This window comes from Solanum pennellii, chromosome 5 (genome assembly GCF_001406875.1).
Source record: "Solanum pennellii chromosome 5, SPENNV200".
Classification (NCBI taxonomy): Eukaryota; Viridiplantae; Streptophyta; class Magnoliopsida; order Solanales; family Solanaceae; genus Solanum; species Solanum pennellii.
The window spans coordinates 52,319,990-52,331,961 of NC_028641.1; the positions used below are offsets into that span (position 1 = coordinate 52,319,990).

Consider the following 11,972-nt stretch of genomic DNA (forward strand, 5'->3'; position numbering starts at 1 on the left):
AAACCTAATTAACCTCCTAACTATGTCAACTAATTAAATGAGTTAAGTAAAAACGTGCAGCAAAATAGTGGCTCCACATATGAGACCACGATCGATGGTCGTGTGTCCATCACGGGCACTGTTCCCCTCCGTGCTGCACACTCGTCAATAAGTTCAGAGACTGTCCATTTGCAGGCTTCCAAAAATTTGGCTAAGTGTCCATCGAATAGAAGCAGTCCACGCCCCGTCGATTTGACAACAGATCCTGGGTTGCATCCGTTGGTGGACACTGCCTTAGGCAGCCTTTGACCCCAAAATGCAAGGGTCCTCCTCAAGGGCCCATGGTTGGTCCTTGGGGAGTCGTTCCTGGACGTTTCGATTATGAGTCAACTCTAATACGTGTTAGACACCCTTCCACCGATTTTCATCATTTTTCGACCCCTAAAACTTAGTCAAAAGCTAAGGCACACTAGCACCTCCTTGAACTAGTTTCCGGACGTCATGGACGTTCTTTAACGTTTTGATTTCTAAAATTCCTAAATTACTTATATTCATTAAAATAGACCTTAATACAGTGTCTAAACCTTTTGACACATATTTAGGCTCTAGAACACATCTTAGACTTTCAAAGTGTTACATTGTTATTATTAAAGTCATAAGAAGGATATGAATGTTGTATTTGTTCTTATTTGTTTAATTTTTTTGTATTCTTTACCAATTTATACTTCTCTAATTTAATCTTCTATGAAATAATGAATGTTACAAGTCTATTTTTTTTAGTGCTAAAATTACTAATTTATGACTTTTATATTCATTTTTAAATGTACTTTATTAAGATTATTTTTCTTTTATCCTTTCCTTATTGATATAGTTTCTTTAAATAGATACATATTTGTGTACTTATTACTCTATGGCGCATAATGAGAGATTATTAAGGATAAATCATATAGATATATTCATATTATTAGATGCTATAGTAATATTATTATTTTTTCATATTTCTTGCTTGATGGGCAATGTAATATTCAATTATTATGAATTTTATTTAATGAATAGAATATAAATGATAAAACTAATATTTTAAGTTCAACATTTTCGATATAATAATTCAATTTTATAATAATTGTATGAGACAAACGTGCAAAGCACATTCCATGAACTAGTTTATAATGAGAACTGACTTTTAAACTTTAAAGAATCTCAATCACTCAACTAGTAACCATCTAATTTACTGGGATAACTTGTTCCTCTTCGTCATCTGACATATTTGGCTAAATAAAAAAAGAGATGAGTGTAAAAAACACACCTAAACTATACACTTTTTTAAGTTTCATATCTAAACTATTGAAAGTGTAAATTTAATACCTAAACTATCACTTTTTAGTTTGAGAAACACACCTCAGTGGTGTGTGTAGTTCATGTTTACATCCCTACTCTATTCAAAATAGGGCGAAACATCGCGGTTATTCAAAACTAATTAATTGATTCAATTTTTAAAGAATTTAAAAAATAAATGAGTTTTAAAAGGAGTCGCCACCTAATTTTAGGGGGAAAAAAATAGGAAATCAATAAGTGATCTACGAAACTGAGAAATTCTAGGTAAGGGGTTCAAGTTATTTCGAATAGAAGGTGTTAGGCACCCTTCAAAATCCACAATTGTGGGTACCGAGTGAATTCATTTTTTTTTCAAATTGAGGAGCAAATAAATAATATACAAGTCAACTAACATGTAATATAAACGAATAATAAAATAAAATAATAATGTAAGTATCGGCCTAATGTTTGTCTAACACCAATTATATACACAATGATGAATATAAAATACATTTGAATTCCATTGGAATAGCTTCTATGAGAAGCAACTTAGGGATACCTGTAAACACACTTAGTAAAAGAGTTAGTGATAAATTAATTATGAATAAAAATGAATAACTTAAATAATAACTTAAACATAAAAATTCGTCTTATAAACATGAAAACATGGAAGACCTTAGAAATCGACGGTATCTTCATCGGCCAATTTTATCACATAAATATATATAATTTTGAACTAAATATTCTGCCTTTTAAACAATGGGGAGGCCTCCAAAACCGACAGAGAGATTTTCATCATTGGCTAATAAAGAGAAAAAAATAAACTAAGTAAAAATATAAGCAAAACAATAGTGACTTGATGAGAGGCAGAACCAAAATTCCACAAACAATAACTATTTTATAGCAAAAATAAAATAAAATCCTAAAAATGCTTTAAATAACTAATGAAGATATCCAAAATAATGAACAATAAATAATATAAACTAATGATCAAATAAGCAACAAATTAAACAGATAAATAAAATGACCATATAATTAAAAATCATAACACCTAATAGAATAAAACAAGGCTATTAGAACAAACTAAAACTAATAAGGTAACTTAATAATTATTTAACTGATAGCTAAATGTAATATAATAACAATAATAATAGAATCTAATCGACAAGTTAAAAGTGGCAAGATGGAGTAGCAATCATTTAAAGCCACAAAAATTCATCAAAAACAAATAAGAATACACATTACTATCAACACAAAAACCCAATTAAAATATATAAAATTAATAATAATACAAACTAATAAAGCAGAGAAACCAAAACATATGACCTATTACTGAAACATTGTAAATTGCACATAATCTATTTAATAAAAAAAATATGACATAGTTAACAGTGGAACCATGGTAAGTTAAGTGTGTGCATATATATATATATATATATATATATATATTACTGTATTTATTTATTTTATTATTATTATTAAAAAAATTAGAAAAAAGGACAAACACCAAACAAATATAATGAGATATTGTTGAAGTTCTTATCACAGCAAACCGCTATGCAAAATAAAAAAAATAAAACAAACAATACCATACAATGGTAGCCGGAGTTTGAAGCTTCGCCGGAGCATTTTGAGTTTCACCGGAGATGGAGCAAGTAGTGGCTGCTGGTTTGGAGCTTGTAGCTCGATGGTTCATCGTTGTTACAAGCATGTTGACTCGCCTGTGCTTCGAGCTCATTGGTTTTGGAGTTTGTAGCTCGCTAAAATGGCTGCAAAATGAACGAGATCATATAGAAAAAAGGGGGGAGGGATGGTGCTTGATGGTCTCGTGATTATTTTACTCCGATTCATTAGATATTGAAACTCCTCGTCGGAGTCACTGTTGGCAGAAATTAAAGGGGGAAAATAATGGGTTTTGGGGGTTGTTTCAGGTAGATTTTTGTTGGTTGCTGCTAGTCATTTGGAAAGAGGAAATGGGTGAAGTTTCATCGGAAAATGAGAAGAGGAAGATGGGGTTTTGTTGTTGTACGTTTGGGGTGGTGTTCTTGGTGGTCGGAGGGGAAGAAACAAGTGGATTTTTGGGTTGAGGAGAATAAGGAAATGGAAAGAGTAGGAGGGTCTTGGTGGCTGTTTGGTGAAAAAGAAAGGGGAGAATGGAGGTGTCTTGGTTGGTGGCGGCTCCAAAAGGGAGAAATATATCAAAACAGCAATATGTTAGTTTTTTTGGTGACACAGTAACAACATTTCAATATTTAGTAATACTAGCATGTTTTAATTACTTTAGATTAAGAATACCGTATTTTTTCTTTTAATATGGTATGTATTTTTATAAAAAAAAATTATAGAAAATATGGAAATTAAAACATAAAAAAGGTAAGTAGCATTAATAATCCTTCAGTTACTTTTTAAAAGCTGTATTTTTGTCATATATTAATTTGAACGTTTTCTTTCTTCTCCCCTGTTCTTCATATTTAAAAAAGATTACAAACAAATTTATCTTCTCTATTATTGAATTGGTAAAGAATCTTTATTATACAAATCGAATTCTGCCAATATAATCGAATACGGAAATTATTTTAAAGCAGAAATTTTCGAATCCCACAACAACAATTTATTCCTTTCGGTTTTATTCATACTTTGGAGATCAGGTATTTTTTTTAAATTTTTTAATATGAATACGTTAAATGTTTGTATGATTTGAATTTTTTTTAAGCTCATGTTATGTTCCGTTTATATCAATATAAATATCTGATTTTCCTGTTTTTTCCTGCAAATTTGCTGCTTTGTCGGTGATTTTATTTTAAAAGTTATAGTATTTTTTTTTCTTCTGAAAATTGCTGATTTGTTAACAATTTGCTAACTAGTATTGTAAGTCTCCAAGTGAGATGTTAGCAAATTGCTATGTTGATTACAGTACGAATTCATTAGCAAATTGCAATGTTGATTATATAGAATTTGTTATTGTAGCCATGGGAAGCATTAGTTTATTGGTCATGCATTCTGGGAGGTGGAACAATGAAAATTGCTATGTTGACTACAGTACGGAAGCAATTGTGTTAAAAGAGCATGCGACATTTAGAGAACTAATGGTTCTTGTTTCAAAGCAAATTTGTGTTGACTTGAGCTTCAACATTGTGAAACTTAAATATAAGATAGAGGGGAGTACTGCACCTCTGGAAATACACAACGACATGGGCGTGAGAGTGTATGTGTCGTTGAAAAAAGATAACAAAGAATTGTCAAAGTATCCTATATGTGTATCCGTATTTGTGAATGACTATCAATTAGCTGATAGAAATATGTTTGAGGATGGATTCGAAATGTGTGGGCCTGGTGGAATAGATATAGTTGATATAGAATCATTAGTGCTTAGTGTGCCGAACAATAGCGATAACATGAATTGCGACATTATTACAAACGTCAAACATAAGGAAGTGTTGGAAGATCAAGTTTATAAGGACAAGGGAACTTTAAAGGCTGTGATGACGCAATACGCTATTGATCATAGATTCCAATGGAAAACGGACAGATCGAGTCAAACATGGTATGTGTATTTGGGTTGGATTCTCTTATAATTTTTTTTTCATTATGTTTTTTTACATTATATCAAATATTTATTTGTATTTTACCTAATTCTAATATGGTGTTATTCAAACAGTTATACACTTGTTTGTGTCTCTGATAATTGTGGGTGGGTGTTGAAGTCGTCAAGTATCAATAAATCTGGAATGTTCAGAATTAGAAAATTCGTAGATGATCACACGTGTCCATTGAAAGATAAGGTTTATGAACAACGTCAAGCAACAAGCAGTCTTATTGGAGGTATGATACAACCCAAGTTAGTTGATCATAAAAGGAAGTTGACGCCAAAGGATATACAACAAGATGTCAGCTTAGCTCTTGGAGTAAATGTATCATACTCAGTGGCGTGGAATGCTAAAGAAAAGGCTTTAGTTTCTTTAAGGGGTACCCCATCTGGTTCTTATGGTAAACTTTCGAGCTACTTATACGTATTGGACGCTACCTACCCTGGATCTCATATAAGGATGAAGAAAACCGATGAAAATCAATTTCTTTATCTTTTTATTTCGTTCTTCCCGTTCATAAAAGGTTTTGAGTTTTGTAAATCAATTGTCGTAGTTGATGGCAGCCACCTCAGGGGTACTTACAATGGAGTATTTGTTTCTGCAAGTACTGTTGATGGAGCAGGTATTGGAATGACAATATATACACTTTGTTTTGTTGATTATTATATTTATTCTATATGAAATAAAAACTTTATTAAATGTTTTGTGTGTAGGAAATATATTGCCGCTAGCGTATGGAATTATTGATTCTGAAAATGATGCATCCTGGACTTGGTTTTTTGAACAGTTTAGAGAAGCGCATGGCGTTAAATATAACATGTGCGTTGTGTCTGATCGAAACGAAAGTATTATAAAGGCAGTTTCGAGGGTATTTGATGGAGTTCCTCATTATGCCTGTATTTGGCATTTGTGGAAAAATGTGAAAACACTATTTAAAAAGTCGCACAACAGTCTGTCGAAAGTTTTTTATGGGATGGCAAAGGCATACAAACAATATGAATTTGATGAACTGATGGAAAAGGTTGAACAAGTTGATGTTCGTGTAAAAAATTACTTGGAATCAGCAGGTTATGAAAAATGGGCTAGGGTATATGCAACAGTTGATCGAGGAATGGTTATGACATCAAACATAGCTGAGTGCATAAATGCTTGTCTATTTGAAGCAAGGGAATTACCGGTATACGATTTTCTTGAGGAAGTAAGACAGATGTTTGCAAGATGGAATTTGAAAAATCATACGTCTGCTTCACATACATTCACCACACTTTGTGGTAGACCACAAGAGATGGTTGTTGCTAATGAAGAAGCATAATTACGTATGAAGGTATGTTGTTACGATTTATCTGTTCATCAAAATTATATGACATAATTGTTTTATTTTTGTAGGTTGTTCCGTCTAATAACTATGTGTTTAGTGTTCATCACGAAGGTAGAACCTACGTTGTTTGTTTGGAAAATAAAACTTGTACTTGCAAGAGGTTTCAAATAGATGAAATACCATGTTCGCATGCTTGGGCTGTTTTAAAGAAGAAACATTTTGATGTTGGGCCATATTGTTCCGACGTGTACAAGCCAAGTAACTTGTTGAATACATATAGCATTTCAATTCGTCCGTTACCTGATCAAAACGAGTGGAATGTACCTGGGTATATTAAGGACCAGATAGTGCAGCCTCCAAATCACAAAAAGCTCCCTGGAAGGCCATCCAAGAAGTATCGTGACAAGACGTATAGCGAGCTATACGGTAAGAAGAGAAAGAATTCTTGCAGTACGTGTGGGTTTAAAGGGCACAATAGGCGTTCATGTAGGAATGGACCGCGTATTGTATAGTTAATGATGTTTCATATTTTGAATATTTATAGAGTTATGTTTCATATCCATGACTTCTAATGCCTTCTAGGTAATAAAATAACATGGAATGCTTTGTTCATGGTTGTATCTTTAAATGTAATCGCTCTACGTCTTCTCTCGAATAATATTATTTGTATTCGAAACCTGATTGGATATGAATGAATACAATTGTTGGATTCGTCTATTTTGAATTAGGCAAATATTTTTTTTGTGTATACGTTTTCTATCGAGAAGTGTTCATTCATATCCATGTTTTCAATATATATTATATTTGTCCTATCTAAATTTATTGAGTGAACTTGTATGTGTCAAATACAAAACCTTTGCAGTTACTTGTATTCCAGTTGAATTGTATTTGTAACATTTTAATGAATACAAATTTTTTTTCTGCGTTTTCTATTGAAATGTATTTGTATCCTGGGTACTAATATCTTTTGAGGAAGTGTCATATGTATGTTTTTTTATCTATATTGTATTTCCTCTATTAATAATGTATGCGTAAAATTGTATGATTAAGAAACAAAAACAGTGTAGTTACTTGTATTCAAGTTAAATTGTATTTATAATATATTATAAATTGTTTTTGTAATAGTTTAAAGCATACAATTTTATTTTTTTTGGTATACGTGTTCTCTCTAAAAGTATTCATATTTGCTATACGTATTCTATCTTTTTTTATGTTGTTAGTATTATTAATTGTATATACAATTTAATATCAAGTCTTACATACATTTGAAAACATATGAATGCATACATTTTGTTAGATTATTGTAATTGTTTTGGTATACCTTTTATAAAGAAATGTATTCGTATCCATGCTTTTAATCTACATTATATTTGTTCTATATATATTGGTATACCTTTTATAGAATCGTATGCATGTTGATAGAATCATATGTATTGCATTTAAACATAAAAAAATAAAAAAATGAGTTTTGTGTACCCCACAAGCAATACTTAAGCTTGAACACTTTAATATTGACCCAAAACCTTTGAACCATAACTTCAAGATTTTATACATTAATAAACACAAAAGAACTGGAACCCTTTAAAAACGTTTCATAGAATACAAAAACTAATGTCCAAATACAAATCAAAAAATGGACAATAACTAATCTATTTGAATTGTATCAATTTCCTCCATTGCTACATTGAATCTGCTATATCGTGGAGGTGCTTCATTGTCACTTATTGCTCCGGCATCATTCTTTTGTTGGCCATAATTCCAAAGAAGTGTAGCATATCTTGACCGTAAACGCGATGCATCCAAAACATTCGCTGGAATACCTTGTCCGTATGACAAGTATTCGGCAAAAGCTAGCATATAAATACCACAATCTCTATAATATAAGAAATTAAAAGTTAGTACACAATATAATATTGATAATTTGATGATATTAAAATCAAAAGAAACACAAACTTACAGAGACCCATGCGCCTGTTGAGGAACATTATCTATGAATACTACATTAAAGAACTCGTTCTCTTGTTGAGCTTGCGATACATCAATTCCTTTTTTGTTGTAATATTCATTGACTGATAACTTCAAAGGGATCAACTGAGACAGTTTAACTATCTCTGCCCTGATAGCTGCATCGTGACCTGCTGCCCTATATGAGTCATACACGTTGATACACTTATCATTCAATGATATCACAGCCAACACCCAATGAAATTTCTCCTTGACGTGGACAGGAACAAAAACATAATCAATCTTATGCCAAGGTGTAGCAGCATGCATTTTGCACCCTCTAATGTATTCACCAATGACATGCTCTTCATCGGCACAACCAACATCGCTATCTAAATCCAAATATTTTTCCCAAATAGCAGAGATCTTTGAACTAAATACACAATCTACAGTTGTGTATTTATAGCTGCCTCCAACATCATACTTGGCTTTTTTCCGTAGATAATACAAAATCACATCAACATGCTGACAAATTTAAACACAAATGTATAAATACTATAACTACTAATCAATCAATGTTAGTAAATATAAATGCTAAACAACTCTTGCCGAATCGTTCAATAACTGTCCTTTGAAAAACAGATTATAGAACCAATTCTTATTGTCTACTATGAGAACGCCAAGGTTAATGGCCACAGAAATTTCAGCTAGATTCTTCTTGTAATGGTCTTGATCATGCTTCCTAAAAACAGAATAAAAAAATAAACAGTATACCATTCATTAAAAAGGTAAAGTAATTATTATCAACATTTAAATACAAAAAAAATCAAGAAAACCTATATATAAGCAGCACCTAACAATAATTGTTGTTGAAACACAAACAAACATTTAGCCGGATAAAAAATTTAAACATTTATGTTTTAAAAAAATCTTGTAATTATTCACCAATGACTTACTTTCTGTCATGCTTTGTAAGTAAGCCATCTCGGATCCATGAACGAAACGCATCCCACAACGTTATATCATAATCGCCAGATATCAAATCAAATATAAAAGGGTGTTTCAATTCAAAAATGTGAGGCTGACTTGATGAACTACCTGAAATGGTTCAAAAAACTATAAATTAAGTACACACTAACAGTAGCAATAAAAAAAAAGATTACATTAACAAAAGTATTAAAATAATGGAATACTGTACCAGCAGATGATCCAAAATTGGTCAGATACGGAGATGTATTATAAGGACCTGGACGTCTATTCCTACGCGTAGGTAATGGCGTCTGTTCGTTATTGCTGATAGGTTGATCTATCATCAAATTTTCACCGTTCGTACCCCATTGGACATCGATAGTGGTCTGATCTGCCTTTGTTGTAATGCATCCTGCAATTGTTGTTGGCAGCTGTTCGGTGTGCCCTTTTATCACAGTTGAATGTGGTGCGATGCTACTCTTTATAGAATTTAGACTAGGCATGAATTGATCGTCCAATTCAAACTGTGAATCGGTTGTCACTTTCATGTGATCCAAAATCCGGATAGGGACTGGACATGGCATTTGTTCAACATCATCCTCATGAGATTTTTCAAATACTCCAAGCACTTTTTGTGGGGGTATATCAAATACAAAACTTGGTTGATTTACCTATTAATTTCGTAAAAATAACAACACCTCAAAAAGTAATGACCCAAATAATGGTATAACAAATGTACTTATAAAATTAAATAACATACTCTAGGAATTGTAGGTCTTGGAGCACTTAATTCATAATCCACTTCAATCAGATTTCGAACAGGGGTGTTGATACAAAAAAACTTATAAAATGAAATTGTCGATATGATAATGAACATTTTTTTAGACTGGAATTTAAGGCAAATTTGTATATTGTGATCACACGTTAGGATGTACGAAAAAAAATATAAACTTGTCTAAAACCTGACTTACCTCATGATCATCGAATTTGGGATATATTCCATCTGGATTGTTGATTGTCTTTAAAAAAAATAAAAATAACAAGGAACATTAAAATTTTTTAATGGATACAAATACAGAAAAGTCATTTCAAGTCTACATGTAAATGATAACAGTTATAATACATGTAATCATAAAACGAGTTATGATTGCTTGATACAGTTTGATCATAATCATATAAATGTATAATTATATAAAATATGGGAGGCTTATTAATGATATTTATTACACAAGTATTGAGTTTAAAAAATGATACACAAATTCTTGACTTACATGGGGCACAACATTTGTTGATTTACTGTCATTTGAATCCTTGAGTGTCTTGTAAAAATATAAAAATCCAGTACACATGTAAACAAAATATTAAAAGTTACGACTTCATAAAAAGTGAACAAATTCAAAATTTTCGTAAAAAACACCAAAATAGGGATCATATATACAACCTAAATTAATAATAAAAAACTATGAGTACCTCTGAATTTCCAGATTCCAATTTGTCACACTGAGATACAAGAACTTGATTTGATGGAGATTCTTTATTGAAAGTGTATGGTGGTGTATACCCATCTTCGTCATTTGATTTTGGAGGGACAATATGATCATCAGAATGCTCTGCCTGTGTTGTATTACAACGTAAATCATTAAATAAAATGTAAATTTTAAATACGTTACATCATTTTATTTTTTATAACAAACCTCCTGCTCATCCCGTTTTGAATTGATGGCTGCCAGAACAGTTTTGAAGTTGTCGTTGATCAAATTGCGAATTTCAACAAACTCTTGTTTAACCTAGAAATATGACATAATGATGTACATTATTAAAAATTTATAATTATAATAAGTGTATAATTATGAAGGATGTACTATATGGTAATTACTTCTTTTCTGAAATCTGACAGCTCTTTCACCCAGCCTTCCACTTCAGATCCGCTTGTTCTCTGAAAAAAATCATAATCACTCGAAAGTTGTATATTTGTTAGATATGCATGTAGACATTCAGTTTGTTTTAAAATAACTTTAAGTTTCTTTTGTACCTTTTTTGACTCAGCATTCTTTTTCATCGGCTGTTTAAGAGCAATTCGAGGTTCCAATTTTTTTGCAACCTGTTTGGATCCACCAGTCACCAGCTTCTTTGTCCTTTTTCTAAGAGGCGACGCTGAAGAACCAACATTTTCTTTCCTTTTGACCTTTACTGCTTGTGGAGGAGGTGCTTGAAAATCATCTTCAGAATCTTTATCGTCACAGTTTCCCTCTCGTTGATCATCATCTGTATCAATTATTTCATCATCTATATCATCATCTGATGAATCTGAATACTGAGGTGGAGCTTGATTTTCGATACCCTCCTGTGGCAGTTGCAATGCTGCAAGTTCCCTTTGATTTGGTGTAATGTTCCTGAATTTAATCTGAATTCCAAACATATTGTTACTATTATAAATAAAACCAATAAGAAAACATACAACTTGGTGATTGTTAAATATATGTCAAGTTAAGTACCTTGTTATTAACATCACTAAATATGGTGTTCATCAGTTTCTTGTATCTACGACTCTCATTGGTCGTCTGCCAGTTGAGCAACCTTGGAATATGGTCATCCACCTTTTGAGCGACCTGGAAATCAATACTCGAGCTGCACTCAAACAACCATACTTGGAATACAATAGGTGTAACGACCTGTTTAGTCGTTTTAAGCAGCAGATTTTATTTCTGGAAAAACTGTCTGAGTCGACGGAACCCACGACGGACCGTCATGGGCACAACGGGCCGTCGAGGGGGTCTCGTTCCAAAATACTTAGAATTCTAAGATTTGAGTACTGAAATCGACTCTCTGAACTTCGTGACGACATGGCAGGACGGACCGTC

The 11,972-nt window shown here is 32.1% G+C and overlaps 2 protein-coding genes and 1 pseudogene across 2 annotated transcripts; 1 reads left to right on the forward strand and 2 right to left on the reverse strand.

Annotated features, from left to right (window-relative positions):
- Positions 1-4,262: 4,262 nt before the first annotated feature.
- Positions 4,263-6,710, forward strand: LOC107019585. The gene is made up of 4 exons (XM_015220018.1): positions 4,263-4,837; positions 4,952-5,502; positions 5,594-6,168; positions 6,267-6,710. Exons 1-4 carry the CDS (start codon positions 4,263-4,265, stop codon positions 6,708-6,710), a joined length of 2,145 nt encoding a protein of 714 aa, XP_015075504.1.
- Positions 6,711-7,842: 1,132 nt separating this feature from the next.
- On the reverse strand, positions 7,843-8,472 carry LOC107019586. Its single transcript, XM_027916865.1, has 2 exons — positions 8,156-8,472; positions 7,843-8,071 (listed from the first exon to the last, which is right to left on the reverse strand). Exons 1-2 carry the CDS (start codon positions 8,470-8,472, stop codon positions 7,843-7,845), a joined length of 546 nt encoding a protein of 181 aa, XP_027772666.1.
- Positions 8,473-8,736: 264 nt separating this feature from the next.
- The window catches only part of LOC107020178, a 12,821-nt pseudogene continuing 9,585 nt past the window's right edge, over positions 8,737-11,972 (reverse strand).

What these genes read in the sequence shown, in the direction of transcription:
- LOC107019585 (XM_015220018.1), top strand. Translation starts at nt 4,263, where the DNA reads ATGGGAAGCATTAGTTTATTGGTCATGCATTCTGGGAGGTGGAACAAT. An exon ending in GACAGATCGAGTCAAACATG is followed by an intron (nt 4,838 to 4,951) that starts GTATGTGTATTT and finishes TTATTCAAACAG; the next exon opens with TTATACACTTGTTTGTGTCT. An exon ending in GTGGTAGACCACAAGAGATG is followed by an intron (nt 6,169 to 6,266) that starts GTTGTTGCTAAT and finishes TTATTTTTGTAG; the next exon opens with GTTGTTCCGTCTAATAACTA.
- LOC107019586 (XM_027916865.1), bottom strand. Translation starts at nt 8,472, where the DNA reads ATGCATGCTGCTACACCTTGGCATAAGATTGATTATGTTTTTGTTCCT. An exon ending in CAACAGGCGCATGGGTCTCT is followed by an intron (nt 8,072 to 8,155) that starts GTAAGTTTGTGT and finishes CTTATATTATAG; the next exon opens with AGATTGTGGTATTTATATGC.